Source organism: Artibeus jamaicensis, unplaced genomic scaffold (assembly GCF_021234435.1).
Source record: "Artibeus jamaicensis isolate MK-2021 breed Jamaican fruit bat unplaced genomic scaffold, CSHL_Jam_final scaffold_833, whole genome shotgun sequence".
NCBI classification, from domain to species: domain Eukaryota; kingdom Metazoa; phylum Chordata; class Mammalia; order Chiroptera; family Phyllostomidae; genus Artibeus; species Artibeus jamaicensis.
This window is the reverse complement of record NW_026522056.1, coordinates 2,525,361-2,553,126: the sequence shown is the minus strand read 5'-3', so window position 1 is coordinate 2,553,126 and position 27,766 is coordinate 2,525,361. Positions and strand designations below refer to the sequence as shown.

Sequence of the window (27,766 nt, the reverse complement as noted above, 5' to 3'; positions counted from 1 at the left end):
TAACAATGTGACCCGCCAGGTCCCACCACCTCCGACCGCACGGATCTGGGCAGGACGTGTGGACATGCATCCTGTGGAGCGTCTGTTTTGTGGAGTGTCCCTGGTGGGCCTAGGGACTGTCTTTGAGGACTGTCATTGATGAGGGCGGTGGCAGGAAGAGAACACCCAGGTCGATAGGGCTTTGGGAACTGCAGCCTCCAAAATCCATCAGGGAGCCCTTGGTTTTCAAAACCAGCCTCCGTGTAAAAATATTCATTTAGTGATCGGTGATGTTACCAACAGCTTGACCGGTGATGAATGGCAGGGTCTCAATGACATGAATGCAGACAACCTGTGAGTGACAGGCTGCAGGGGAAAATGCATGGAGCAGACTCATGTTCGTGGTCTGAGGGGAGAACCGGTGGCAAACAGTATGCAGAGCATTTACGTGGTTCGCTTTAGGGTAAAAGATACACGTGCAGAACAAATCTGGAAGGATATCCAGCAAAGTGAGTGGGTGATGCTCCCGATTTATTTGAAACAAAGACAAAATACTTGTATAGAAAGGAAGAAATGTAAGTTAAAAGACAGCCCTCAGAATGTAGCACACATCACCGGGTGAACACATACATGCCACTCTGGCTGCGTCCGCAGGGAAATGCAGCAGAGGTGTGCACTTGAGACGCGGTCACTTCCCCGTGTCTGCGCTGCAGGGCTTCCCATCCCCCTCACCAACTGTCCTGTGTCGCTCACCTTTCTATTCCCTAGGTCTCTCTCTGTGAATCTTGGAGTCTCTACCTCCTCCTCTTTAGAGCCCCTCCCTCACTTTCTCTGAGCCTCTCCATCTCTCTCAGCCCCTCTCCTCTGCTCCTCACTCCTAAGGTCTTTCTTTAGGCTTGTCCCCACCTTTCCCTCCATCTCTCAGTCTCTCCCCACCCCTCATTCTCGCTACTTTCCTTCTCTTGGTCGCTCTCTCCTCTCGCTCTTTCTTTCCTTCTCTGTCTCACTCAGTCTCTCCATTTCTCTCCCTCCCTCTCCTTATCCCCTCCCCCTCTATTCCCTCCCCAACAAGGGCAGAAGAAGTTATGGGATTTGAAGCCAGGACAACCCAAGCAACAGCAGCTTTATTTTGCGGGAGCCGGGTGCGTGGAGCCAACACTGGGGGACTAGCGGAGCGGGACTCGGAGGAGGCCTTTTGAGTGGACTTCTGAGCTCATGAGCCTTTGGAGCCACTCGATGTACTGGGAGACTCTGGTGTACACCCCGAACTGGCCTTCGGCTGCACAGCCCACACCCCAGCTGACGACACCTGTCAGGTACCACGTACTCTGGAACTTGGTGGCGTGCGGGCCCCCGCTGTCCCCCTGGCAGGCGTCCTTGCTCCCATCCAGGTAGCCAGCACAGAACATGTTCTCTGTGATCTTCGGGGAGCCTGGCTTCTGTTTCGACTGCTCCAGGCAGTCCTGGGTCATCAGCCTGGGCACATCGATGGCCATGAGCTCAAGGGCCGTGGCGCCCCTGTCGAGAAGCTGCCCCCAGCCACTGACAGTTGAGAATCGAATGAAGGCCAAGGTCCTCTCAGAGAAGGCCTTCTCAGGCAGACACAGGGGCACTGCGTAGTCAGTGAAGGCCACAGGCCTGCTCAGGCGGAGCAGGGCAATGTCGTGGTCCGTCTTTCCTGAGACGTACTTGTTGGGGACAAAGACCTGAGTGACATGCCGCTCTTGCTCGTCACCGTCCTCCTCACTCAGGTCATGCTCACCTATGGGGAGACCAGAGCCACTTACAGCCCTCACCTTGCAGCCTTAAGGAATGGCCCTTCCCAAACCTCAAGAGGGTCAGAACTTCCTTTGGGGCAGGAGCGGCCTGTGTCCAACTCCAACCTGGCCTGGGTGGCCACCATTGGGCTCCAGACAGAGTATAAACTGGGGGTGAATCAGGACCCTTGGGTGGTTAAGGCATCAAGGAGGGGTACTGGGCCAGGCAGCTGGGTAGGTGAGGAGGATTACCCGGTTCCCACTGTGCTTTCCAGGGCCCTCCCCGGGGTTCCTGGTCATCTCTCAAGCCCACCAGGCAGGAGCCTGGCCATGGTGGCCCATGGAGCCCTGGGTGGCTGCATTACTCTCGGGGATCTTGGCCTGAGTGAGACAGGCGGGCATGGCATCACCTCCCCTGTCTTTATTTGGGGGTGGGGAAGGGGCTGAGGGGATGTGGCCACAGTGGCTCCCTGCGGGCATTGGGGTTGCCCCAGTGCTGCCCACTTCCCTTTTTGGAGGAGGTCGTCTGGTTGTGGAAGTCGGAGGTTCAATATCCTGAGTCTTAGACCCCAGTTGTTATCACTCGAGAACCGGCCTCTCATCAGAAGGTGGTAAGAACAAAACTTACCCACTACCACTGTCAGGTTCTTCCAGTTCTTCATTCTGTCGAAACAATGGGCTGCGGAGACCACCCAGGTGGCGTTGATCAGGGTGCCCCCGCACAGCAGCGCCCCATTCAGCTTCAGCTCAGCCTAACAAGGCACAATAGGCATTAGAAGGTCACATTATTGTCCTGGGGTCCCCTTCCTGGAGAATCCTCTTCCCCCTGGAGAATCCCCACCCCCAGGGATGGCGGCCCTTATAGGAAGTTGTCTGAAATCCTGCAGGCTCCCCAAACAGGGCCCTCCCCGAACAAAGCTGCTCCAGCCCCTCTCCAGTAGGCGATTCCCATCTGGCTCAGGGAAGAGAGGCTCTCGGACTCCGGACTGGCAATGGGAGTGTTGGTGTCCGGTTCCTCTGTGCGCCTCCTGGGACTGTCACTGAGCTTGACTCAACATGCCCGATTTGCAGAGATGCAGCCCAGCTTTGTGCCCCTAGAGCACGTGAGGGGTAAATGGAATAACAGAGTGAGGCACTGAGCATGTTCTAGGTACATATAGACCCTCAGTAAATGTTTTCTTTCCTTTTTTTCTTCCTAAAAGCACAGAGGATGCTATGTGGGGTCGTAGCATGAATCCTGCATGGAGATGTTTTCCTTAGGGTGAGTCTTCCATCATGGGTGGGAAAGGAGCTGTTGTGGTCTCTGGCCAGGCTGGCCTGAAGACGGTGAGGAACTGCGAGGCCAGAGGAGGCTGGCTGAGGCTGAGGGGTCTGGTTTCCAACCGTCTCCGTGTATTGTGTGCAACTGGATCAACCAGGGAGGGAAGAGACTGGAAATGGGGTTCGCCACTCTCAAGCCTAATGTCCCGAGTTGTGTGGGCAGCAGGAAGAAGGGTGCCGGGGAGCCTTCCTCACCTGTATGGGCTGAGAGTTGCACCTACTTCTTGGCTGGGATCGTGGGGGTTAAATGATACTGAAAAGGGTGGTCTTGGTGGGTGGGGCACAAGGTGGGGAAGCAGAGCCTGCAGCAGTCACCCCAGCAAGCCCCACCCCCGAGTGCTCCCTACTGTAAAAGCACAGAAACCCACATCCACCAGCACCGCCTCTGGCTTGCAGAGGCTTTGCCACCCATTGATGGGGGAATCTGGCAACACATCAGTCCTATTTAGATGTATCTAACTCAGATTATTGCTCTGAACACCAAAAACCAGGGTTCTGCAAAGCAGAGGAGCGGGCTCTGGACCGCAAAGACCCCACTCAGGCCCCACCCATTGTGGGAGGTGGGGTGGAACAGGGGGAGGCCAGGGCTGCCAGCTCGGTAATAAATGCAACTTCTTTGGAGGCTGGTCTGGAAGGGCCAGACTGCTGTGAAAGGGGAGGTTTGGAGTTTTCCCACGCCTGAGGTCAGGTGGAGAATGACTGGTGCTTTTCCACCTTCCTTTACAAGGTTGTCATATGTTTATGTCTATTTCTAAAAATTCTTGACTGTTGAACTTGGGGTGTCCCAGAATGAGAGGTTAAAGAGGAGTCACTGACTTGGGCGCAGATCTGAGTTTCCTGGTCTCAGAGTGGCAGCTTCTTACACTGCAGTCTGCACACATTCCCAGGTTCTTGTGAAATGTAGGTGCTGGCCCAGTGGGCCCAGGGCCTGAGACTCTGCATTCCCCTGCAGAGGCAGCCTTGCAGAGTCATGCCCTGGAGGGCCACAGCCCACGCACCTGACCACATGCCAGGCACACAGCCTCCCAGCCTGTGGAAGGATTCTGCTACAGATCAGAAATCATCCTGTATGATCTTGCTTACATATGCAATCTAAGCAAACAAAACAGACATCCAGCCAAGATGGAGGCATAGGTAGACACATTGTACCTCCTTGAACAACCAAAAGAAGGACAACAACAAATTTAAAAATAAAAAACAACCAGCAGTGACAGAAATCTGAACTATATGGAAGTCCAACAACCAAGGAGTTAGAGAAGAAACATTTATCCAGACTGGTAGGAGGGGTGGAGATGGGAAGCTGGGTGGAGAGGACTCATGGCAAGGTGGCAGCTGGTACAGTGGGCAGACCCACATTCACATGCAGATAAACTGGGAGGAACAACTGGGGAGGCAGACAAACTGCACAACCCAGGGTCCCAGTGCGAGGAAATAAAGCCTCAAAGCCTCTGTCTGAAAGAACCTGTGAGGGTTGTGGCATGGTGAGAAACTCCCAGTCTCACAGGAGAGGTGGGTCTCGGAGAAACCCACAGGGTCCTAGAACATACACAGACCCACCCACCTTGGAATCAGCACCAGAAGGGCCCAATTTGCTTGTAGGAAGCTGCGGAAGTGATTGAAAGCCAGCAGAGAGTGGAGCAAACAGCACTGTTCCCTCTTGGATCCCTCCCCAATGACAGTGTCACCACAGAGCAATGTGGGTGACAGTGTCACCAGAGCAATCCTGGTGAACACCTGAGTGAGGTTCAGCCCCTTACTAAGTAACAGGCGCACTGAGACCAAAAAAAAAAAAAAAAAAGGCCCAAATGAAGGAACAGATCAAAGCTCCAGAGAAAACACAACTAAGTGATGAAGAGATAGCCAGCCTATCAGATGTACAGTTCAAAACACTGGTAATAAGGATGCTCACAGAATTGGTTGAATATGGCTGTAAATTAGATGAAGAAATAAAGGCTATGCTGAGTGAAATGAAGGAAAATGTACAGGGAACCAACAATGATGGGAAGAAAACCAGGACGGAAATCAATGGTGTGGACCAGAAGGAAGAAATAAACATTCAGTCAGAACCAAATGAAGAAATAAGAATTAAAAAAAAAAAATGAGTAGAGGCTGAGGAACCTCCAGGATCTGGAGGATCCATGTTCGGATGTTGAACATTCCAACGTCTGAATCACAGGGGTGCCAGAAGGAGAAGAACAAGAGCAAGAAGTTGAAAACTTATTTGAACAAATAATGAAGGAGAACACCCCAATCTTGCCAAGGAAATAGATTTCCAGGAAGTCCAGGAAGCTCAGAGAGTCCCAAAGAAGTTGGACCCAAGGAGGAACACACAAAGGCACATCATAATTATATTAGCCAATATTAAAGATAAGGAGAGAATCTTAAAAGCAGCAAGAGAAAAGGAGACAGTTACCTACAAAGGAGTACCCATAAGACTATCAGCTGATCTCTCAAAAGAAATCTTACAGGCATGAAGAGGCTGGAAAGAATATTCCAAGTCATGAAAGACAAGGACCTACAACCAAGATTACTCTATCCAACAAGGCTATCATTTAGAATGGAAGGGCAGATAAAGTGCTTCCCAGATAAGGTCAAGTTAAAGGAGTTTATCATCACCCAGCCCTTATTATGTGAAATGTTAAAGGGACTTATTTGAGGAAAAGAAGATCAAAACTATGAACAGTAAAATGACAACAAACTCACAGAGATCAACCATGGAATCTAACAACAAGAACAACAACAAAAAAACAAACTAAGCAAACAACTAGAACAGGAACAGTATCACAGAAATGGAGCTCACATGGAGGGTTATCAGCAGTGGAGTGGGAGGGGTAGAAATTGGGAAAAGGTACAGGGAATAAGTAGCATAAATGGTAGGTAGAAAATAGGGGAAAATTAAGAATAATGTAGGAAATATAGAAGCCAAGGAACTTATATATACCACCCATGGACATGAACTAAAGAGGGGGAATGCGGGTGGGAGGGGGTGTGCAGGGCAGAGGGGAATAAAGGGGGGGAATGGGACAACTGTAATAGCATAATCAATAAAATATATTAAAAATAATAAAAAAGGAAACAAAACAATGAACAAACAAAACAAAGCAGAAACAAACCCTTAGATATAGAGAACAAACTGATGGTTATTGAAGGGTCAGGGGTTGGGGAAAGTAATTTAGAAAAATTCAAAAGTAAAGCACAGTATCTGGCATACGAAAAGAAAAAAATATATCAGCTTCCAGAGGCAGACAGTAGGTGGAGCTGTGAAGGTGAGAGAGCTGGGTTCAGGTTGTACGGCCTCAGTCTCCTGTCTGCTAGAGGGAGTGATGCTAGTGGTCTGTGAAGAAGGGGTGTTCGGAGAGGCACAGACCGGCGGGGCTGCTTCTGGGAGCACTGAGGTCTGAGGCGAACAGCCTGCAGCGTTAGGAGGAAATCCACTGCCATGAGCAGTGGTGACGTGGGGGCTGGGGTGTGACCCCAGGGCACTGAAGCCTTACCTGCCAAGGACACTCTCCTTTGGGGCACACCTTGCCACCCACAATTCGGCCTTGCTCTTGCCTACCATTTCTTTTTTCCAGAACAGGTATTTTTCCACATGGATATTCAACTGTATAAAACAAAAGTCGCAAGACGTGGGGGGTTATGAGGGACGAACGGGCCGGTGAGAGAGGGCTCTGAGCCCTGCGGGTGGTGGCTCTGCCTTGGGCTCCTCTGTCCAGGTAGGCCGGGGCCTCTGGGTTCAGGGAGGCCCGTGGGAGCTGCTGGGTGAGCAGAAGGGACAGAGACTGGTTTTGTAGGAACAAAAAACCCTACTTTTTGAAACTGGTTTTTGCTATTTTTTCTGGGGAAAGATGAAGTGCTGCTTGAGTTTGCTAAAAGATGGTGATATTCTGCGTAAAGCCCACGGCAGCCTCTCCGACAGCTGTGCAGTTCTGACCCCACTGCTGGTTTCGGTCTGTTCCAGTGCAGCCCTCGGCCCAGCAAAGGAAGTGTTTAGAGGCAGCAGCTGAATTTCGAGCTGTGTTGACCATGTTGGGTACCTTCACCTCTGAAGAGACACAGAGCTTAGGGTGTCCCAGTCTTTGGAATTGCAGCCCCATCCATTTGAAGTTGGCTTACAGAAATTTCCATTTTCCTAAAAGTGCTTGCCTTTAGAAAAGATTTGGAAACCGGAACTGTGCTGTAGTCAGCATCTCCCATGGGGGTGGCAGTGTAGATTCCCAGTGGAGGGGACCGGAAGTAGGGTGGGGAGAGCTTTGCTGTGCTCCTCTGGGCCCACCTGAGATGGGCAGGGGGTCTGGGGCCCATCCAAGGAGCTGCTCCCAGGGCTCTGTCCTGCCTCGTTGCCCTGGCCCTCCCTCCACCCTCAGTCTCCTCCCTGCCTCTGAGCATGTAGTGGTCAGCACGTAGTAGATGCTCAGTTAATGGCACGTGGCCCCTTTCTCATTTTTAGCCCAAGAAGAACTTGCAGCCAGACAGAAATGGCTGACTGCTCATCCAGCAGTGAAACGGTACACGGCCCTTGGAGCAAACCCCGGAGGGATCTGTGGGAAAGATCTGTTACCTGTGGGTGCACAGGACACCCCGTCGGTCTGGAGTGTGTACCCCTCGTGACACCAGCAGGAGCGCTTGGCCCCCACGTGGTCCCTGCAGTACTGCTCGCAGCCCCCGTTCTCGTTCTCGCAGATCAGCTGGTCATCCTTGTCTGGGTGCAGAAGGAGACAGACTGAGAGGGGCCTCTGCTGGTCAGGGAAAGCCAGCCCTGGTGGCTGCCCCTCCTTGGGCTGGGGGCAGCATTCTGCACGAAGGTGGTGCTCAGCTGCCAACTACAGAGTCCGAGCCTGTCCCTACCCAACTCTGTGGATTGATCCAGAAAGGTGGGCCGTGGGTTTGGGTGCTCATCCACATCCGAGCAGCCTAGCCAGTGGGGACATGGGGCCAGCATGCAGTGGTCTCCATACTGTCACCCCTCCTGGCAGCTGGCAGGTGCTGAGCAGGGCCTGGGGAAAGTAAAAGTTACCTAGCAACAGTAGAGGAGCCTGACTCAATCAGAGACCTGTAGAGTGGTAAGATTGCTCTACAGCTGGGCCCTGAAGCCCAGTGACCCCTGGTTCAAACAGACAGAGGGGGACATTCAGCCTGACTCTGCAGGACAGAACTTTGGGGTGGGAAATGGTTGGCTTGTGTGGAAGGGTGGCTGAGCACCACTAGCCAGGCCAAGACACGGAGGCTTCCCAGCCCCGTGTAACTGGCAGGAAGCCGCTTTCCTGAGTCTTTCCTCCTCTCTAGCTGGCCTCTGCTCTGCTCAGAGCAGAAGTCAGCTCTGGCCCACAAGGGGCTGGCTCAGCCTCTAGAGGGGCTGCGGACTGAGGTCAGCCATGTGGGTGGTCAGCCACGATGACGCGACTGAGCACCAGTAAAATCTCTGAGCACTGAGGCTCAGGTGCACTTCCTGGGTGGTGATGCTCCGTGCATCTTGTCATACATCAGCCTTGGAGAATGAAGGACTGTGCATACGGCTGCCCTGGCCAAGGACAAGTTACTCCTGGCCCCTTTGCTGATTTTAATCCATATCTTTTTGCTGTAATAAACTGATTAAATCAGTTTCCAGTGAGTTCTGTGAGTCTTTCCAGCACATTATTGAACTTGAGAATGTGGGGGGGTCCCTGAACTTTGCAGTACTTTAGTATACGGAAGGTGAAAAAAGTATCTCATGCCTTTGTAATAGCAAGTCGAGAAGGTCAAGTTTACCCAACCGTCCTGGCTGGCAGAATATGTGGAAGCTGGGCAGTGATGGAGTGGTTTTCACCTTTGCTTTTTCCAGGTGTATCTGAATTTCCCAGTGCCAGGAGCCCAAAGTCTGTAGATCCCAGAAGGGAACAGGGGCAATCAGATTTGAGAATTGACACCTTAGAACACCAGATCCAAGGCTCTCAGGTTGGCAGAGGCCTTCAAAGTCACCAAGGCAGACTCCCCACCGGGACCCAGGGCCAGCTCCATGCCTGACTGGGACCCAGGGCCAGCTCCATGCCTGACCGGGCCGTGCCCACCAGCCTCCTCCAGGGACCCTGTCTGCAAGCTGCGGGATTTCTCACTTGTCTCACAGTGCCGGCCCTCGAACTCCTCAGGGCAGAAGCAGATGTAGGACTGGAACTGGTCCTCACAGGAGCCTCCGTTCTGGCACGGATTCGAGGCACACTGGTCCCCATCTGTGGAGTGAGTCAGTGTTAATATGCCGAGGAGAAGGGCTTGACGGTGGATATAAAGGGGCCATTTACCTACTCACCTGTGTAAGAAATCCAGAACTTCTCCTGAGGGAACAAAGAGGAAGGCATGTGAGAGACACGTCCACCAGAAGCACACATTTCTGGTGTCTGTTGAGTGACCTGATGAACGAGGTGGGCTGGGGGCATCTGACCTGGGGCCCTCGCAGTGGGCTCTGGAAGTCAGGCTTTCTTCTGGGTTCCTCTGGGGGACAATGGTTTTTCCTCATCCCTTGAGCCCCACTGCAGATCATTAAGGCCGCCAGAGGTCAAAAATTTCCATCTCCTGGTCAAACTACCCAAGTTTCAGCCCCAGTTAGCTCCAGCTCCGCCACCTCTGAGTTGTGGACCTGGGACCAGGCACACGTGCACGCTGAGCCTCCATCCCCTCCTCTGGTGCTGGGTCACCACCCACGCATGTGGGCGGACACGAGGAGCAGGTCAGTGGTGAATGGAAAGGCATTCAGGGAACGCAAGGGGCTCCATCAGTAACATTGATATCCCCAGGAATCTGTTGGCCAACTGAACTTATACTTACAGCATCGCTATGAGAATAAAACAAGATAAAAACTGTTGAAGCTGCTTTGGAAACCTAACTGGTGCATGGCCGCCAAGTGTGTCCATTTTCAGCTTGCACAGAAAGGGTCACTACTGGCCGCCGTCTCAAACAGCCCTGCTCCCTGCTGGCTGTGAGGTGTCCCGTGAGTGGGAGCCTGACCCACTGCCTACTGAAGTGTTACATTTTTTGAAGGGATGTGATACATTTTAAACGTGTCTCTTTTAGAAAATGGAAACCGAAATGAAAACCCTTCTAGCCACATGGCTCAGGGCAGGTGGAGGAAGCAGTGGTGGCCGTTGCGCCCTCACATGTTTCTCTAGGGAGGTGCCCACGGCCAGCGCGGCAGTGAGAGGCTCGCCCAGGCCAGCGTCTCAGGCAGCTGCTCTGGCAGCAGCACCTCTGTGAAGCAGGGTGGGCTGGGACGGCAAGGGGCACATCGAGTGTGCTTTTCAAGCTGTATTTTCTGATGCAAAGATTGGGATGCATGGTGTGGCCGAGAGGAGGATGTCCCTGGGAACAGGGGGAGGTAGGGAGCATCGCAGGACCTCGGCGGATTGAGGAAGGTGAGGCAATCTTGGGAGGAATAGTGACCCAGACATGGAGGGGCTGTGCGTGCCAGTGCCACCTGCGTGTTCACCTGTGTGTGTTCACCTGTGCACACGGCACAACCACAGAAGTGAAGAGACTTGGCCTCCAAGACTCGGGGCGACCCCCACTGTCACAGAACTCCCTTCCACAGACTCAGCACACTGTGCTAGGGTGCCCCCTCAGGGCGAGCTCACCAGTCTCTCCTTGTTCCTGAAGATCTCCCGGGCCTCCTCGAAGGAGCACTGTTCCTCCTTGCACTCCCTCTCCAGGGAGCCCGGCATCAGCTCCTCCAGGAACCAGTTGGCACGCCTCTGTCTGCGCAAGACACTTTGGGCTTCCTCCTGCGTAATGAAGACTGAGCAACGGGAGTCCCATGAAACGTCCGCAACCTGCCACGCCAAGGTGGCGCAGAAACCCTCCACTCTGGTCTCGTCCACGCAGGGTCAGCGGGGCCCCGCCTGCAGGGCTGGCCCAATTTGAAACAGGAGGGCTTTCTCATGGCTGCCTGGGGACAGACTTCATGCGCAAGGATGAGGCAATATGTTCACAAAATAATAGTTGAACACGCTCACACCTTTGGACCCGGTCACTTCGCCTCCAGGAACTGGTGCTAAGGAAATGCCCAGCGGCACGCGCAAACACCTACCCACAAGGAGAGCTGCGGCTGACAGTCATCTGAAGCAACCAGGCGGCGGTGCCCTGTGCCACCAGGAAACGGAACACTTGGGAAGATGCGGTAGTAAGTGAAAAAAGAAGATAATAAAACAATACCTACTGTATAATATTTTCATTAAATAAAAGAGTATATATGAGTAAATGTGATTTATTGAAAGGATGTACATAAATAATTAACTTTGGGGATTAACAGCTGTTGTGTTCCGAAATGCGCACCATCAACATGTAATTATTCCATGATAGACGAAGTACGCATGTGCCGTGTCCCTGGGACCTAGAGCACTGCGTCAACAGTTGCAGAATGAATGAGCTGGAGGGTCCCATGTGGGAGGGTGGTCCTGTGGGATGTGCATTTGAGAGAGTCAGGCAGCAGGGAGAGGCTCAGCCTGGGTGGGGGTGAGGTAGGCAGAGGCGGAGGCGGCCGAGACAGCGGGAGAGAGGACGAGGGTGGCCTGACACAGGGGCGGGTGGAGTGGGGGCATCCCTTCTCTCCATTTAAAAGCTCGAGGGTCCGTTTGCTGGCACCCCTCTTCTCTCCACCCCTGCAGCGCTGCCTGAACTGAAGAGCTCCGGCCTCCTCTGGGTCCTTCCTGAGCGTGTGCCGCCAGCAGCATGGAGCAGCTTCGGGCCCCCTCCTGGAATCTCACAGGGGTGCCCATAGGTACTTGCAGGTAGCTGGTGTCCCCAGTTTTGCTTATGAGAAAGGGAGGTGGGTGAGGCTTAGAAGTCGCCCAAAGCCACTCAGTGTGGGGGTGATGGAACCAGTCTGAACTCCTTGAATTTGGGGGTTCCTTGGACAAGCAGGCAGACATGGGATCTGCACCCCAGACGAGGGCTTGGTGATGGCGGTGAGGATGTTGAGGTTGGTGAGCTTATACGGAGGTTGAAGTCAAGGGCACGGATGAGGCAGGAAAGTCCCCAGAGCTCCAGGCACTGTCCCACTGTGTGTAACCAGTGCTGTCGGAGGCTGCATAGTAAGTGACCCTAAGCAGGGTGTACATAGGGTAAGCAGAATGAAGCCAGCACTGAGGGCAGAAGCCAAGTATGGAAATAAGTCCCAGAGGAGAGAGGAACCAGAGACCAGCTTGGGAGGGGCTGAGGCTTCCAGACAGAAAGGGCGAGGTGTCCGTGCAGCCTCCTTCTATCAGGAGCCTCTGCTGAGAGGGGGCCTCCAGGACAGGTGGGGACAGGCGGGAGGAGCGGAAGTGCCAGCTCCCGGGCCACCCAGGCCGAGGGAGGCCACAGCATCTTTAAAATAAGACACTTTCACCTGTCTGTGTCTTGGGGAGTCGATCTGGTTTGGAAGAGTTTGAGGCTAAGTCAAAGAATGGAGGCTCCTGAGAGGGGAGCTGGCTGCAGAGCCCACGTGGGGAGGGGGAAGGTGGGCACTGGAGACAAGAGACCATGAAAGAGCCAGCGGCTAAGCAGAGCAGAGTCACCTGCCCATGGAAGGGAGCAAGTGTGCAGTCGGAAGCCCTCAGGGAACCAGAGACAACCCCGATAAAGTAACACACGATCACTGCAGACAATTTGGAAAAGATGGACTGATACAGGGTGCAGCCGGGGGAGGGGGGCCCAAAAAAGATTTGGAATCGTGCCCAGAATTCAAAGTGTATAAGAATATTGGAGAGACATATAAGATGTCCTCACCACCCCCCCAACAGGTATGAGTTGGGGAGAAGGGACACATGGAGCAGGAACATGCAGGGCTGTTTTGTATAGCCACAGCCTTGCAGCTAATCCATGGCATTGTCTTTTAACATATCTATAGCCTTTGGCAGGTCACTTGGATATGTTAAATGGCTGTGGCCAGGCTTGGAGCCAGGGGGATGGAAGTCACTTCCACCAAGATATAACTGGGGGCAGGTCCCCCAAGTTACAGTGCCTGTGTAGGAGCTTGGAGAAGATTGGCTCTAGGACATGGGATGATTACTGCCCAGACTAACCATGGCAGCCCAGGAAACTTGTATTAATACAGAAATACTGGCAGGTGTAACTGATTGTGGGAGGAGTCAGAAATAGGGGTACAGAGGAAGATGGGTGTGAGGATTTAAAAGCCAGACATAGTAGCCATTCAGGGAGAGAGCCACGCGGTTTCAGCAGAGTGAGGACCCCCTCTAGGTGAGGTGAAAGAGGGAGCCACGTGGTTTTGGCAGAGTGCGGACCCCCTCTTTCCCAGGTGAAAGGGAAAACCATGCAGCTTTGCTAGAATGGAGATCCCTGCAGCCAGGTGAAGAAGAAAGCCACATGCTTTTGGTGGAGTGCGGACCCCTGCAGCTTTGGTAGAAGAGGCCCAAGCGGCTTTGGGGTGCCCCCTTTGGCCGCGGGTCCTGGAAAGCAGGAGAGACTTTGACTAGAACTTGGTAGAAAGAACTCTTGTCAGTGGACCGTGAGAAGGTGCCACATGATTGGATTAACGAGGGATCCTGCCTACATGGTGACACAGCTGACGGTGCCAGCGGCCTGAAAAACACAGACGTGTGGGTTTTTTTTTCCTGATTTACGGTACCCAGAGTTGGGACAGTGGGAGGAGGGAGAGCTGTGTGGGTGTAGGTGTATACCCTAAAGGAGTTTGATATTTTAGTGGAGGCATTAAGCCTGAATAGCATTAAATAAACATTTTGTTTCCTTTTCACAAATCTCTGGCATTGAGAGATGTCTTTCCAATTGGTGGCGGACAGAAGAGCCCAGTAGATTTTAGTATTTTGTCCTTGGGAGGGGCCCCTGTTGTGTAGCAGTTTTTGGCATCCCTAGGTGGGCCGAATATTGTATTGCCCCTCCCTCGGACCTCTTGTTCGGTAACAGGACCACAACAAGGAAGATGAGGAAAGCCACTTGCAACTCCTCACAGTTTTCCAGGCATAAGAAAGAACAACAGGCAGCACCGACTTTCTCTGCAGCAGGACACGCTCCCCTCTGGGCACCTGCGGTCGTCAGGGCAGACGACTACCACTCGGATCCCCGGCCAGTTTCTCTCGGTGGGATGTGAAGTGTGGCAGGATAGGAAGAAGCCAGGGAAACTCCTTGACAAGTGTGGTAAGGGAAACTGAGATGAAATCATTAAACAAGGCCAAACAATCTGAGTAACTGACAGCCAGCTAACCAGTCACCAGGTTTGATCTTCTCTAACTAAGGGACACTCAGGAGCACGTGATTCACACATTCCAGGGCGTCTGGGGCAGGCCCCCTCCATCCTGGTCCCTCCTCAATAATGTTCTTTAAAAATATAAAAGTAACCAAAAGAGCCCTTGATCTCTATACACATATTTTGACAAACCAGCATATTGAAGGACACCTCTGAAAAGCTAATAAATATTCTGTTAAGACCCTCCCCTGAGACCTTCCCTAGGATTTGGCCAACTGCCAAGGAACAAATGGTAAGAAGGGTTCAGACAAAGAATCCTCAGCATGCTCTTTGCTGGAGCCTGCCGGTGCCTCGTGTCTGCTAAACTTTAAGGGTCCCCAGGAAACTTGCAACCCGGGGAAGAGCGGTCAGCAGCAGCTGGTCCCGGGCTAACCCCCAGCCCCCATCTCCAAGGCCCTGTTTCTCACTTTCTCTCTCCTGCTGCTGCTTCTACCTTTAAGCCCTTCCTTTGTTTCACTGTCACCTGCTTTCATAAACAAACTCCAAATCGTGTGGACGCCTGTTGTGGAGTCTTTCTTACACGAAGTTGAGAACTGACAGTCCACCGGCAGCAGAGGCGGACACGCTCCACGCCCAGACCCTGCCCGGCAACAGAAGGACGAGGAAGCAGACTCTAGAGGACGTGTCAGGACCTTGTCTCCACCAGGCTGTCACTCGGCACTGTGAAGTCTGGATGAGGACAGCCGGTAAACGTGTGCCAGAGCTTCTCCTCTCAGGCCTCTCTGCACCCTCGAGGGGCTGGGAGGGTGGCCGCAGTCACAGCCAGGGAGGGTCCAGAGCAGTGCAGCCCAGCGTCCCCCCACCGTCCCTGGCACTTGCCAACTGAAAACCCGGGAGAGCATGAGGTTAAGCACAGCCCCACTGCACGCACCCACCCCACACCCCTGAGCCCCAGATTCTGTTCTTGTCCAACTGCACATGTAGGTCCCCACCAGTGAACAGAAAAGCACTTCAAGTTCCCAAAAGTCTTTGAAAAATAATTCTGCCAAAGTCTGCAGAATCAATAGCACTCTTTCCGCCAATGCCTGGCAATACCTGGCTACTGTTTGCTTTTGGAAGGAAAGCAGATCACACTGCAGCCAGCAAATGCTGCTGGTGAACAGGAATGAAGGTGAGGTCGGGGAGGCTCGGTTGCCAGAAGCTGGGCTGCCCTTCTCACTGGGTTTGTAGGGTAACCTCCACCCACCCTCCCCCTAGGCCCCTAACATACCTGCAGCCAGAGACCCCTGCAGACTCAGCAGAAAGCAGAGGAGGGCCAGCCCACCAGGCTGGGAAAGCATGGTGAGGTCCACTGTATCACTCCCTGTCTGTCGACATTCCAGTGCGGGGGCGGGGTGTGGGGGGTGAGCAAAGTTCTCAAATTGCCCAGAGGGATGGGGGAGGGAGACCTAGCTTCCCAAACACTCTGGGCCAAAGGCATGCTGGAGGGGCATCAGGAACAGGACAGGGCCTGAGCCCAGGACACCCTGCCCGGAGAGCATGGCTGAGTCGCCGAAGCAGAGGTTCCTTCTCTGGAACGTCGGTGTTAGGGAGCGCATCTGGCCATCAGCATCTTAAATCAGTTTAGGATTTTGAAGCCCACAGGACTTATGACTACAATTGGGAAAACAGGGTTAAGCTACAGTGAAAAACCATCACCTACAATAATAACACTGGTCAAAGGAGAGCACATATTGGGTGCGAATGTTACTGTTTCCAAGAGGGCCACAGAGGAGGCCGAAGGGGCTGTCTTCCCTTTGGAGGCCTGGTTTCCTGGGGGAGCCAGAGCATCTGGTGGAGAGGCGAGGCACCCGGAAGGGGCATCTGCCCCTAGTTGAACCACCAACTCCGTTTTGGCTTCAGGTGGCACTCCCTGTCCTTGTGGTCCCAGAACCCAGGGGCACTGCCAGGCAGAAAAGGGTTTCCCAGGATGCCAGACTTCCTGTGCTGAAACTGGGACTGTCCTGGCCCCTGGCATCCCGCCTCCAGAGGCCTGGGCTGCTTCTCTGGAAATCACATCCTTTCTGCGGGTGGGTGGAAACTGGGCACCCCAGCTCTGTTTATTTCTGGCAGGGTCCCAGCCCATTCCCCAGATGGAAGATTGAGTCCTTAGAGGACATGTTTTATTGATCAAATCTGGAATTTTTAATGATTGCTTAATTATTTAGGAATTTAATTATACAGGAATGTATTTGTGGAGGAGGGAGGGAGGAAGGAAAGGGGTATTTGACCTCCTCCCAGCCAGGGCACTTTCTGGAGGCATCTCTGCCCCTGATTTTCCTTGGACTCTTCTCCTTATTGGAATAGCTAACAACCCCAAAGCACCATCTGAGTCCCATATCTGGGGTAATTTTCTTAAACTGCAAGTCAATTTCTTTGTTATTCATCAACCCAAGTATTTTGTTTCTTCCTAATTAATGTTAACAATTTGCTTTCTTTAAAAAAAATCCTACTCTGTTTTCAAATGTATTGGCAGAAAGTTGTTCATAATGGTTCTCTCATTCTAAAGCCTGTATGTGTTGTGAAGGTTATCAGTTTTTTTCTATAAGTTGCTGTATTTTATTATTTTTTCAAGGAATAAGGTTTTGATTTTATTGGTTTGTCTTGATTTTATTATTTTCTCCTCTGAATTGTTCTAATTCCTTCTTTGGGTTATACTAGCCTTATTTTTAGTTTCTTTAAATGGTCAACTCATCAATTTTGTCACATAAAATATTAAATGCACCGGGCTATCCACGCCACTCTGAATAATGCTTTAGCTGCACTCATGAGCTCTGAGATGCGTAATTCTGCCTAGTCCTACATATATGAGAATTTCCAACGGTATTTCTCTCCTAATCTTTTAAACTGGGTTTTCATTGTTTTGTAGACATTTGTGTATATTCCATGCATGCTGAAAAGTCATGCATATTTTTTCTATTGTTATGGTAAAATGTGTATTAATTTCTTTGAGATAATTAATTTTTTGCTCACAATTGCTGATTTGCTCTCTATCTTTCAAGCATACTTGTTAATGCTCACAAGTTCTAAATTTAATTTCATATGTCATCAATATTGCTATCCCAGCTTCCTTTTGCTTTGAGTTTGCTCTTTTTTCTTTCTTTTATTTTCAACCTTTGTATAATTTTGTTTTATGGTCTCTTTTAGCAGTTGTTACACCCAATTTGATACTCTTTCCATAGGTCAGGTTCACATAATTGCATTGGTTGTGGCTGAGAACTATTGGGACGTTTCTCTTCCACCGTCTTCCGTGTTCCTGTTCATCATGATCCCCCCTCCACACCTGCCCCTCCGCTGTGGGATTGACAACCCTCCCATCTGCTCCGCCTTTCTGGTTTAACAGCTACCGGCTGCATTCTTGTTCGGGCATGGCAGTTCTACACTTCTTTTGTGACCTTTACATTGTCGGCACACGTAAGCTTGTTGTTGTTCTACCTCGACTGCTTTCTGACAAGGTAAAGCGTATGAAACGTACCCGGGCTGTGTTCACTGCCGTATTTCTGTTTCAACACGTGCGTGCCCTCCTGTGAGTAGGGTGAGCAAAAGGAGACACAGCGGTGCTGCGAACTGAAGACAGGAGGAACTCTGTGCCTTCACAGAGGAAGGCAGACAGCAAGAGCTGCTGATATTTATTCAAACTTCATCCATACAATAAAGGGTTCTGGTTTTCAAATTTCGTTTACATCCGCAGGGGAAGAAAAGAACAGTGGCCGAAACATGGAGTTTTAAAGTGCCTTTAGAGGAAGAGATCACAGAGTGGTGGCCAGTCCCAGGCTGAGATGGCAGGAATGGCATCTGAACAATCCATATATTAATTAAATTACGAGACACATTATTTTTCAAATAACTTATACACCAGAAGAAAAGCTGCCAAGTCTGACACGCTGTTTCATTTTATTACCACACTCCAGAGAGGCCTGGTGGGCGAGGCCGGCCTTGCAGGTGGGGGGGCGGGGAGGAAGCCTGCTGGCCGCGCTGCAGTAGGGCCGGGGGCTCGGGGAGGGCTGTAAAGTGACACATTGCCAGCAGCATGGAGGCTATAAATACGTCCCTTACATTGGATACATATGTACACACATCCACATATATACACACATATAAAAATATCTGCCCCAACCACACACAGAGAGCGTTGCCAAAGAACAGAATTTGTTTCTGAAACACAAAACAGGGTAAAACAGAAGAGCTTTCTTCCCAGTTCTGCTTTGATTGGAATAAGATAACGCTGCACCTTTAATTTTCTGTATTTAGGGTGGTCCCATAGAACATGCGCAGGGCGATCTCTCAGCCTGTGCAGGTGGGGGAGGTTGAAAGGAGGGAGAGGTGAGGTGAGCTCAGGTTCTCACCGAGCTGCAAGTGATGTCATTGGTTCAGATGAGACCCTGCAAAAACTGCATCTTCATGTATTTACTGTTCTTTAAAAACAATAAAAAACCCTAATTCAGTGACACATGTTAAAAAAAAACCAAGAGTCCTCATTTTTTTTTTTTGTAGAAAAGGAGGTTAGTATTTTAAATTTTCTTTTGAAAATTAACTACCCAGGTAAAGGAATTTTCTTGGTTTCTAACTGCTTTCCTTTGTAGAAATGCTGCTTGGTTTTATCAAAGGCTGTGTTTTCATTCCCGTCACGGGGCGGGCTCGGAGAGTGCCGTCAATTTCCACGAGAGAGTCCCCCAAATCATTCAGGGTATACAACGTGCTGCAATGTAAACCCCAGTAACAAAAAAATAGTTTCATATCAAATGCAGTATCAAATTGTCATTTCATGTAAACACAGTGATTCTTGGTAAAGATTAGAGGCCAAAGTACCACCAAAAAATGGCCATGGGGTTAACCCCCGCTTTAAAAAAAATTTGTAAAAGACAAAATAGTCCCCCCACCCCCTCTCTCTTCAAGCTGTTGGGTCGGTGGATCTGTCACTTCTTTTGGAAGCAGCCCCACAGCACACGCCCCTGCAGAAAGCACCAGACCGGGCATGTCGGAAACCAAAGCAGGGCAGTGGGGACCGGCCCCTCCCGGCTGCCTGGCAGAGGCCTGGCAGACAGCCCCCGCTCAGAGCCCTTCTGCACAGGGGGTCTGCCGGCCCGCAGCCACGCTCTGTTTGTTCAGATGTCCCGAGGAAGCTTGGTGTTGCCATGGGAACTGGTTTCTGTGCCCTGGGAGGGAATCCTGGCTTGGAGGCTGGAGAGCAGAATCTTCCTGAATCGTTCCTCCGAATGCCCCATGTGCTGCACCGTGAGGTTCGGTGGGCAGCAGGCAGCTCATTGTTCAGGTCTTGTCAGGGTCTTCCTTTCCCAGGGCGTCTTAGAGCACCATCCCCTCACCAAACTAGGCAAGCCCAAGCAAAGGAAAACTTAGGGGCTCGCGGGCTGGTCTCCTGCACTGGGGGCCCGGCCGGCGCTACCCCTGCAGGTCAGAGAGGGGGCCGCCGCAGCTCTCGCTGCAGCTGGAGGAGTTGCTCAGCAGAGCGGACCCTGTGCTGGACTCTGCGGGAAAACCAGGCGAGAACGGCTTCGGCTCCATGCGTGCGCACGCAAGTCCCTCTTTCTTGTTAAACAGGCTCAAGGCTGTGAAACCCGGTGGGCTCAGGGCACGGTCAGCGTGGAACGGGGGGTCTTACCTGAGCTGCTCAAGCACTGTGCCGAGCCGGACTTGCTGAGGAGCATGGACAGGCTGCTGGCTGGCACCCAGCCCTCCTTGCTGGAGGTCAGGTTCCTGACATACCTGTGGGGGGGTGTGGGCCAGTCATTGGCTCCAGCCCATGTGCCCAGAGTGGCTTCAGGGAGAGCACACTGTGGGGCATCTTACCAAAGGCCCTCGTCGCCCTCCTGAACCACCTCTACCATGTCTCCGCTCCTCACAGCAAGCGTGTTGGGGCCTCCCTTCTCATCGTCCACCACGATGGTGTACTTCCCTGGAACCTGCGGAGAAAGACACACAAAGCCCTCTGCTTCTGTCTGCAGGCACTGAACGCAGGCCACAGTGACTATCCAGCAACAGGCTGGAGTGGCCTCTGAAGGTCCAGTGATAGAAAAGGGAAGACGCGAGCACTTTGCCAGGGCCCTGCCATTCGTGGAGTATCTGGTGTAGTGACTACCTTAAATGGGGAAGGTCTCTATGCTAGGTCCCATACTGTGACCATGTTAAAAAACAAACAAACAAACCACCAAAAAACCCCTACTTGACCTACAAAGTGTCCGCAGCTTGTTCCTGGTGGTCTGGCCTTGCTCCTCTGCCCCCTCTACTTCTGCAACACTGAGCAGGTCTCAAATACTCCGAGCATACCCGTTGGCCCCAGGACCTTTGCACCTGCTGTTCCCTCCTCCTGGAATGCTCTTGCCTCCTTTCTGCACTGGCAGCCACCCTCATCTAAATGCTATACACTTTATTATTATTGTTTTGCTTCCCGATAGAAGACATTCTTGTCTATTTTGTCCTCTGTTTTGTCTTCAGTGCCTAGAAAAGTGCCTCACACAGTAGACGCTCAACACGTATTTGTGGATGGTGCTCTCTGTAGAGGGCATGGGCCCTCAGCAGAGCAAGCTGTTCTGATGGTGCATGGGGGGATCTCAAGCCTCAGTTGGAATCAAGACAACATGTGACAACGCGTGGCTAAACTGCAGGATGGGGCTGCAGGGCTGCAGGGTTTGGAGGCCAGGAGATCAAGGGTCGGAGTCCTTTATCCTCATCGGAGCCGCCATGCCCTCTCAGGGGGACTGGCACTGGCCCCTAATGGGCCCTGAGCAGCCAAAATCATGTCCCCTGCTACACACTGAGAGCAGAATCCAGACCCCCACTGGAGACTGCCTGGCCTCAGAGCCCACCCACTTCCTGCCCCGCTCTCCCTGCGAGCCTGCCTCAGTGTCCCCCTGTGTAGCTCTCCTCACCTCAGGCCTTCTGGGGCAGGGCCACCCTGACCATGCTGAGACTCTCCCTGTTTCAACCATTTCCTTGTGTCTGCCCCGGCACCCCGGTTCTGGGATGTCCCGTGAGCTGCAACAGCCCTGGCACTAGAGCCAGGACGGCACTGTGTGTGCAGTAAATTCCCATGGGCATGATCCTGACTGTAGTGACTTAATATGTAAATAGCTTCTCCCTGATGCGCAAGTTAGAACAGGACCTTGTTTAGAGTGCAAAACCTGAAGACAGTGTTACTCTCTTCAGAATGAGACAGAGGTGTACACACAGCTATAAGGATGCTAATGGGAACATTCCACTCTCCCGAGGGGCAAAGTGCTGCGCGTGGTTCCCGTGGAAGGACGGCCTCCTCGTGTGGTGGTCTGATGATGGTGAACTAACAGAGAGGTGGGGACACAGGGCCACAGGGAGTCCTGGCACCTAGAAGTCCTTCCCACTGGCCATGGGAACTGCAGACTATCAGGCTGGAGCTTTGGGGACCAGCAGCGCCAGGCTGACTGCCCTGGGAGAGCCAAGATTACCAGCTTCCTGGGGCCCACTCCGCCTTCTTCCTCCGCATCTGAGGAATTAATTGGCTCCTCAGCACTCGACCAGCCGTCGTTGTCCTCAGGGGCCTCCAGTGGGTGAGATGTTTTGCTCCAACCTGAGAGAGAAATGGGCTCCGGTGAGGACTGCCCTCAGTGACGAGCCTGTCTGAAGATGATCTACAGAAGTCCCTACAACCCCCAAAATGTGCCACCCGCGTGGAGCCTGCCCTCTTCCCAGGAGCTCGTAAAGACTGCAGGGCACACTGCTGATTTCTGAAATGCCTGTCACGTTTGCAAAGAGTCCAGGGAGATGGGGTCCAGAGAACCCACTTCCACCATCGGGCCAATCGGGGGAAGACAGGAGCTGCCAGCCCGCCCCTGGGCGGCTGTGCACTTCTCCAGCAGGCCCTGCAGCTCCCGGAGGAGGAGGAGCACTCCCCCTCACCCACCGGCCTCCTGACTGCTGGTCCCAGTCCCAGAGGAGCACAGAGACCCCGAAAGGCCACCAGCTGGAGGTACTGCCACTCCTCTGTGTCAAGGCCAATACATGGAAGGGAAGATGTTTTTAATGAATGCTTGTACCACTCAACACCCATCAGACTGGGCCAGAAGAGCTCCTCCCACGAATGGCTGAGGCTTACTGACAGAGCCCTGCTCCAGACACACTCCCAGCTCTGACATGTGAGTAAGGGGGTTGCGACCCTCACGGGACTGATACTGTCACATGTCTGAGCTTCTTTGGACCACGGAGACAAAGCTGGGACCCCAGCCCAGGCTGCTGGGCTGCAAAGCTAGTCTGCACGGGCTCTAACCATCTCCACTGGCCAGAAAATGAGGGGAAGAAAGCTTTCCTTTTAGACTTTATAAGATATATATATTCCTTCATTAGCATTTCTACTGGCAAGGATCCCCAAAGAGAAGCAAATGTTTTTCCCATTGGGGGGTGGGGAATACAAGTTGTGAGGAGATAGGAGGTGATGAATTCCTGATTCTGAATAAATGTAATAAATGCCAGTAATAAAGCACCAAGCGGAAGTTGGACTCCTCTGGTATTCGATCACAGCCCCCACATGGTCTTAAACCACGTTTCAACAGCAAGCGAGTGAATGTGGGCAATAAGCAGACTGCTTGTCACATCTGGGCTTGGGCACATGCAGTTCCAAGTTACATCGATGGCAGCTGGAAGCAAGCTGTTCCCCGAGAAAGAGAGGGTGCTGGGTGTGAAGGAACCACAGCGAGTCGAGCGCAAATGCATGTTCCCCTTTGTAAAGTTGGGGCCGCAGAGAGGCAAGCTGTGTAATGGCCAGTTCCCGAGGCTGAGAATGTTTAAGCTGGGCAATGAAAACCTGGTGATGAACAGGCAATAGAAAGCCATCTTTGCCTTCCTAGGAAAGGGAGCTGGCGCCCAGAGTTCCCCATCAGCCAGCAGAACAGTGAGCCCCAGGAAGAAAGCATGAGTGTGCCTACATCCTCAGAGCCAAAGAAGCCAGCGGATGCCAGCAGCCCTGGAAGCTCCTTCGAACACTGCAGCGGGCTAGGAGAGCCTCTGGGCTCTGCCTGCTTGTTGCCAGGAGCTGGGGCACAGGGAGGTGCGCTGAGCACGGCGCTGCTCACGTCCCCACCAGGCTTGTTGTCTGTGCTCTAATTGGGGGCTGTGCATTTCCAGCTACAAACCACCCACCCTTGCCTGCTTCAGGCACGTCTGGAATTGTCCCCACAGTGTGGGACACTAATCAGAGCACTGGGCAGGGGACACTAAGAGGGCCACAGTGACGGTAGCCTGGCTACAAACATCCCACCCTCCCCCCACCGAGAGATAACAGTGGGGTTTCTGGCAGAACAGGCAGAAGTCTGAGGCCAGTGAGGACAGGAAGGCGAAGCTGTTCTACGGGCAGAGCAGGCAGTGCTGCCTGGCCAAGGGACCTTAGGTTAGCCTGCGCTTCAGAGAGCCGCGTGGTTGTGTGTGTGACGAACTCTGCCCTCTGGCGCCTGAGGAAAAAGGCAGCATCGAGGCCTGTGGTTACTCCTTCTCTGCCGGAGAGCCTCTGGGTAAACCTCCTTAACAGGCTCCAGCAGCATCTCTGCCTTAAAACAGCGTGACGAAGGAATAAATAAGCAGAAAGTTCTGAGACCCGAGTGTGCCTGGGCTGCAAAGTGTGAAACAAGAGGATGCTATCGTTGGTCAGTGTCACAGCCACGGACCAGGGCAGCATCGCTCTCCGGTCTACATAAGACGGTGGGGATTCTGCAGGAGGACATTGGGCCAAGGTGACCATGAACATGGTCACCTCTACTTCCTGTAAGAGTCCCTGCATTGATACTGAGTCAGACAAGGGCTGACGAAGGAAGCACTGCAGCCTTTGTGAGGGGGGCTCCGGGCGCATCAGGGATGCACTTGCTGCAGGGACGGAGATGATCAGTGACCATGGGATGAGGAGGCGGAGCACTGGTTGCTGAGCTCCGGGCGCTGTGCTCAGGACTTTCACCCACATCCTCTGTGACCCTGTGAGATGGCCTTGTCTTCATCATACAGATGAAGACTGGAGCTTGTAGAGGGGACAAAATTTGGCTAAGAAGAGGTACAAGCAGCAGTTGAGTTGCTCTGGGATGTGGCCAAGGCCGCATCCACTGCTGCCCCATGCCAGCCTCCAGCACAAGGGAGCGACCACAGGGGAGAGGCCTCAGGTCTCAAATAGAAAATATGTAAGGGACAAAAATAGCCCTTTCCAGGAGAGAAATGACTTTTTTACCCAAGCACCTGGGGCAGGCTGGGTGTCACCCATGTGAAGGCTGCTGGAAAGGATCGGCCTCTGAGCTGCCAGGTCCCGGGGCGGTGTGAGGGCTGCAGCCTGGGTGCCCAGGGAGCAGAGCACGGTCTGAGGCCAGAGTGGGCCTCGGGTGTCCTCTGGGTGGCTCTGGCAGTGTGTGTGGGGGGGATTCTCGTTCAGTGTACACTCCTGGGGAACCTTTGCGATTGTTTGCAAAACTCAGGAAGAGTCACAAAGCGAAATCCTCTCTGGACCAGGGAACTCTCGGGGTTTCCCTGGGTGGCATGGGTGGGGGAGTTCGTGCTTGGAATATGAGAGGGCAAGAAAGGAGAAGGCCCGATGCCCAGCATAGAGCTTCATTCCTTCTGTCTGCATGACTGGTCATCTCCCCGTGAAATGAGAGGCCTGATGGGATCGGCAGCTGCCATGTCCTGTGTTGCCACCAAGAAGCACTGGGACAAACTGGTAAAGCTGGGGGCGACAGAAGCGGCAGGGGCCTGTGGACAGGGGTACCATGCAGCCTATGAAGCCACTGAGTAATAAGGTCCAACCCGACCCAAACACCAGCCAGGTCTCAGCAGCCTCTGACTAGTGGCCAGTGGGTAGTTTTGTAGGTTCCAGGCAGAGCTGGTGTGAGGAGTTCACCGGAGACGTGTGATGTCATCACAGCATCTGATGCCAGAGCATCGTGCATTTGAACAAAACAATGAGTTTGCTTCTGGTGAGTAGAGACCTACTTTGTCTACATTCTAGATGACATGTAATGGCAAGACAGCATCCCTAACCAGACGGGAAAATGGATGGCAGGCTGTGTCCAGAAGGTTGAGCCACTCTACCTCGTAAACCAAAAGGCGTTGGATCGCTCTTAACTTCATGTCGCTTAGCTTTTTTGTCAGGACTGGTAGGAGAAGCTGCAGAAGGAGGAAGAGGCAAAAATATAACAGGAGAGAAGAGAGAGAGTGAGGAACTGCATGCAGAGCCCCGAGGAGGCCATGAGAGAGTGCTTTCATGCTGGGATGGGACACAGACACCGAAAGGCTGATTGTCACCGACTCAAAGCAGCTTCCTGGGAACCAGGCTAAGCTGGCTGGAGGCTCCTGCAGGTGGACGGAGAGCGTGAGGGGTAACGAGAGATGAGGCCTGGTGTGCCGTGACTGTAGCAATCGGTATCATCATTCGGGGGCTGTCCTGGTTCATTTTCTGAGTTTTAGGTGCATTTTCTCAGCTATGCATATACTTTCCATAATTAGCAAAGTACGCGGTACCAGAATTTGTGGGTTTTTTTTTTTTTTTTTTAGTTTGAGGCTGACTTAAAAGTGTTCCATAGATTGGGGAAAAGAAGTATTTTATACATTGGGGAAATAATATTTTGGACCAGCGTCTGGACCAATGAAAAGACCCCTGGATGACGCTGGTTCTTGGTGTCCGGTGGAGAGCCCTGTGAGGCCCGCCTGGAGCTTCTGGGCTTGCGTCCTGAGCTACCTGGGTGTATTTCCCTCCCATTCAGTTCACTGTCCAGGAGCACGCAAAGGTGGTCAAGCTTTTAGAGGTCTCTTTCCGAGGGACCCTTGAGCTGCCCTGGGCATTAAAGGCCTGCAGGGGTAGCTGATACCAGCACGTCAGCTTCTGGCGGTGCAGAGTGATTGCAGCAGGAACAGTGAATGCCCAGAGGGACTGACAGGAAAAAGCAGGAAAGTGGGGGAGTTGGACCAAAAAAGCGAATGACAAGTTATTTCTGAGCAAGCCTTCCTTAGAAAAGTTCCCCTCATCTTTTCAAAAAAAAAAAGGCCCCCAAAAGAGAACTTCGGCTGCATGTACAGCAGACCCAGCAATGTCAGTAAAAAAGGTGAATCAGTGGAAAAATGCTTCTGAATGGCTGTGCGTGGGTGGAGCAGGCAGATGCCCTTCCCGAGAACATCCTCATGAATGATCACCACACAAATGGATGACAGACATGCCACCTTGGCAAGGGACATGTCCAGAAAATGATTCTGGGTGGGTGCCTTTTACCTTTCTGACCCTTGAGGTTAGCAAAGCCCTGCAGGGTAAAGCGCTTCTTGGAAAGCGCAGAGCTTTCTGAGGTAGAGCTAGTGACTGTGTCATCTACAAAGGAAGAGAAAGGGACAGTGCAAAGGGTGTCCGCGACCCAGGGCGGCTCTGGGGAGGGCACATGCCAGGTCAAGCAGGGGCTCATCTGGGAGGTTCCAGTGTCTGTGCAGAGAGGTCAGGGCACCCAGAATGTCTTACAAACGCTCCTTCGGGCCCACAGGAGGCCGTGCACCCGATACACCTGCTAACGGACACTTGTGACGCCGCTCCCGGCGCACCCGGGCTCCGTAGCCGCAGACACCCACCTCTGCCCTTTTCGGGGGGTTTTGGCAACGTTGTTGAGCTCACGTATCCTTCCAGACTCAGGGGGTCAGTTTTTCTTTCTTCCAACTTTTTGACGTTTCTTGTATTCCCTTTCGAAGGACTGATGACATCAGACGCATTGAAAAAGAAATAGAACATTGTCTGGTTAGTTTTTGAAAACTTGCCTGGAGGATTCAAGGCATCCAGACCGAATTCCTACCCGATCTTCACAGCACGTCCCCTACCGCCACAGAGCGGCCGAGCATTTCCAGACGAGGCCCGAATGGAACGGAATGAGGACAAAACCACCTTCTTAGCCATGGAGCAGGAGGTGGTCTGTTTGGGGGGCAGGTGGAGAGGGGCTGTTTTCTTTTAAAACCACCGTTCTACGGATTACCCATGTAGACCGTACCCTGTCCCACAAATGCTCAGAGGTGGAGACAGGAACCATAATGTTAAAAAATAAGTGATTGTACAAAATAAGGAAAATCAGGGCAGAAAGGGTTTGACAGAGCCATTGCGAAGGCTGGTGTTTGCGACGGTCCCACACTTGTGAGCTGTGGCTCCGGGCCTCCAGCACCAGTGGTCCCTGTCAGAGGAGCTCCCGTCACTGAAATGCCAGCGATAAACTATTACTGGGAACCGTATGTCATATGCTGACCATCCTGGGAAAGAACCAACCCACAGATGGAAAGTAATGAGAGAGGGACTGGCCTCCGCCTGGGAATGGGGCCAGGGACCCTCCACAGCAAAGCTGGCCCACGAGCGCTGACCCACCAGCCTGTGAATCCAGAGGAGAAGCACTCCAGGGGGCACTGGGCAGATGCAAAGTAATCCCGTAACCAAGAGAGTCAGGTGACAAGGGCCAAGTAAAGTCTGTGGCCTGTGCAAATGCCTACTGTGACTCTTCCCACACGGTGGCGGCGTTCCAAGTGCAGG

At 52.6% G+C, this 27,766-nt stretch overlaps 2 protein-coding genes across 25 annotated transcripts in view; both read right to left on the bottom strand.

Moving 5' to 3' along the window:
- Nucleotides 1-480: 480 nt before the first annotated feature.
- Nucleotides 481-15,607, bottom strand: F7 (coagulation factor VII). Of its 2 annotated transcripts, none has more exons than XM_037140743.2 (8): nucleotides 15,494-15,607; nucleotides 10,658-10,818; nucleotides 9,340-9,364; nucleotides 9,149-9,262; nucleotides 7,618-7,758; nucleotides 6,551-6,660; nucleotides 2,365-2,488; nucleotides 481-1,741 (listed from the first exon to the last, which is right to left on the bottom strand). In XM_037140743.2, exons 1-8 carry the CDS (start codon nucleotides 15,561-15,563, stop codon nucleotides 1,146-1,148), a joined length of 1,341 nt encoding a protein of 446 aa, XP_036996638.2. In that variant the 5' UTR covers nucleotides 15,564-15,607; the 3' UTR covers nucleotides 481-1,145. The 2 variants fall into 2 exon arrangements, with proteins under 2 accessions (XP_036996638.2, XP_053516066.1); XM_053660091.1 differs by having other exon boundaries at nucleotides 10,658-10,804; nucleotides 15,494-15,581.
- Nucleotides 15,608-17,842: 2,235 nt separating this feature from the next.
- The window catches only part of MCF2L (MCF.2 cell line derived transforming sequence like), a 167,919-nt gene continuing 157,995 nt past the window's right edge, over nucleotides 17,843-27,766 (bottom strand). For 13 of the 23 annotated variants that reach the window (XM_037140751.2, XM_037140759.2, XM_037140775.2 and 10 more), the window contains 6 exons: nucleotides 26,830-26,948; nucleotides 25,312-25,386; nucleotides 21,702-21,823; nucleotides 20,071-20,183; nucleotides 19,883-19,986; nucleotides 17,843-19,214 (listed from right to left, as the gene is read on the bottom strand). In XM_037140751.2, coding sequence (XP_036996646.2) covers nucleotides 19,105-19,214; nucleotides 19,883-19,986; nucleotides 20,071-20,183; nucleotides 21,702-21,823; nucleotides 25,312-25,386; nucleotides 26,830-26,948 — 643 coding nt within the window. In that variant the 3' untranslated portion in view covers nucleotides 17,843-19,104. Of the gene's footprint in view, nucleotides 19,987-20,070; nucleotides 20,184-21,701; nucleotides 21,824-25,311; nucleotides 25,387-26,485; nucleotides 26,579-26,829; nucleotides 26,949-27,766 lie in introns of all 23 variants that reach the window. The other 10 variants (XM_037140889.2, XM_053660090.1, XM_053660089.1 and 7 more) reach the window with 5 other exon arrangements.

Excerpts from the sequence above, each read along its gene's own strand:
- F7 (XM_037140743.2), bottom strand. The coding sequence starts at position 15,563 with ATGCTTTCCCAGCCTGGTGGGCTGGCCCTCCTCTGCTTTCTGCTGAGT. Across the intron at positions 9,365-10,657 it reads TCAGGAACAAGGAGAGACTG|GAGAAGTTCTGGATTTCTTA; the intron begins GTGAGCTCGCCC and ends TTGTTCCCTCAG. Across the intron at positions 7,759-9,148 it reads GGGCCGGCACTGTGAGACAA|ACAAGGATGACCAGCTGATC; the intron begins GTGAGAAATCCC and ends TTCTGCACCCAG.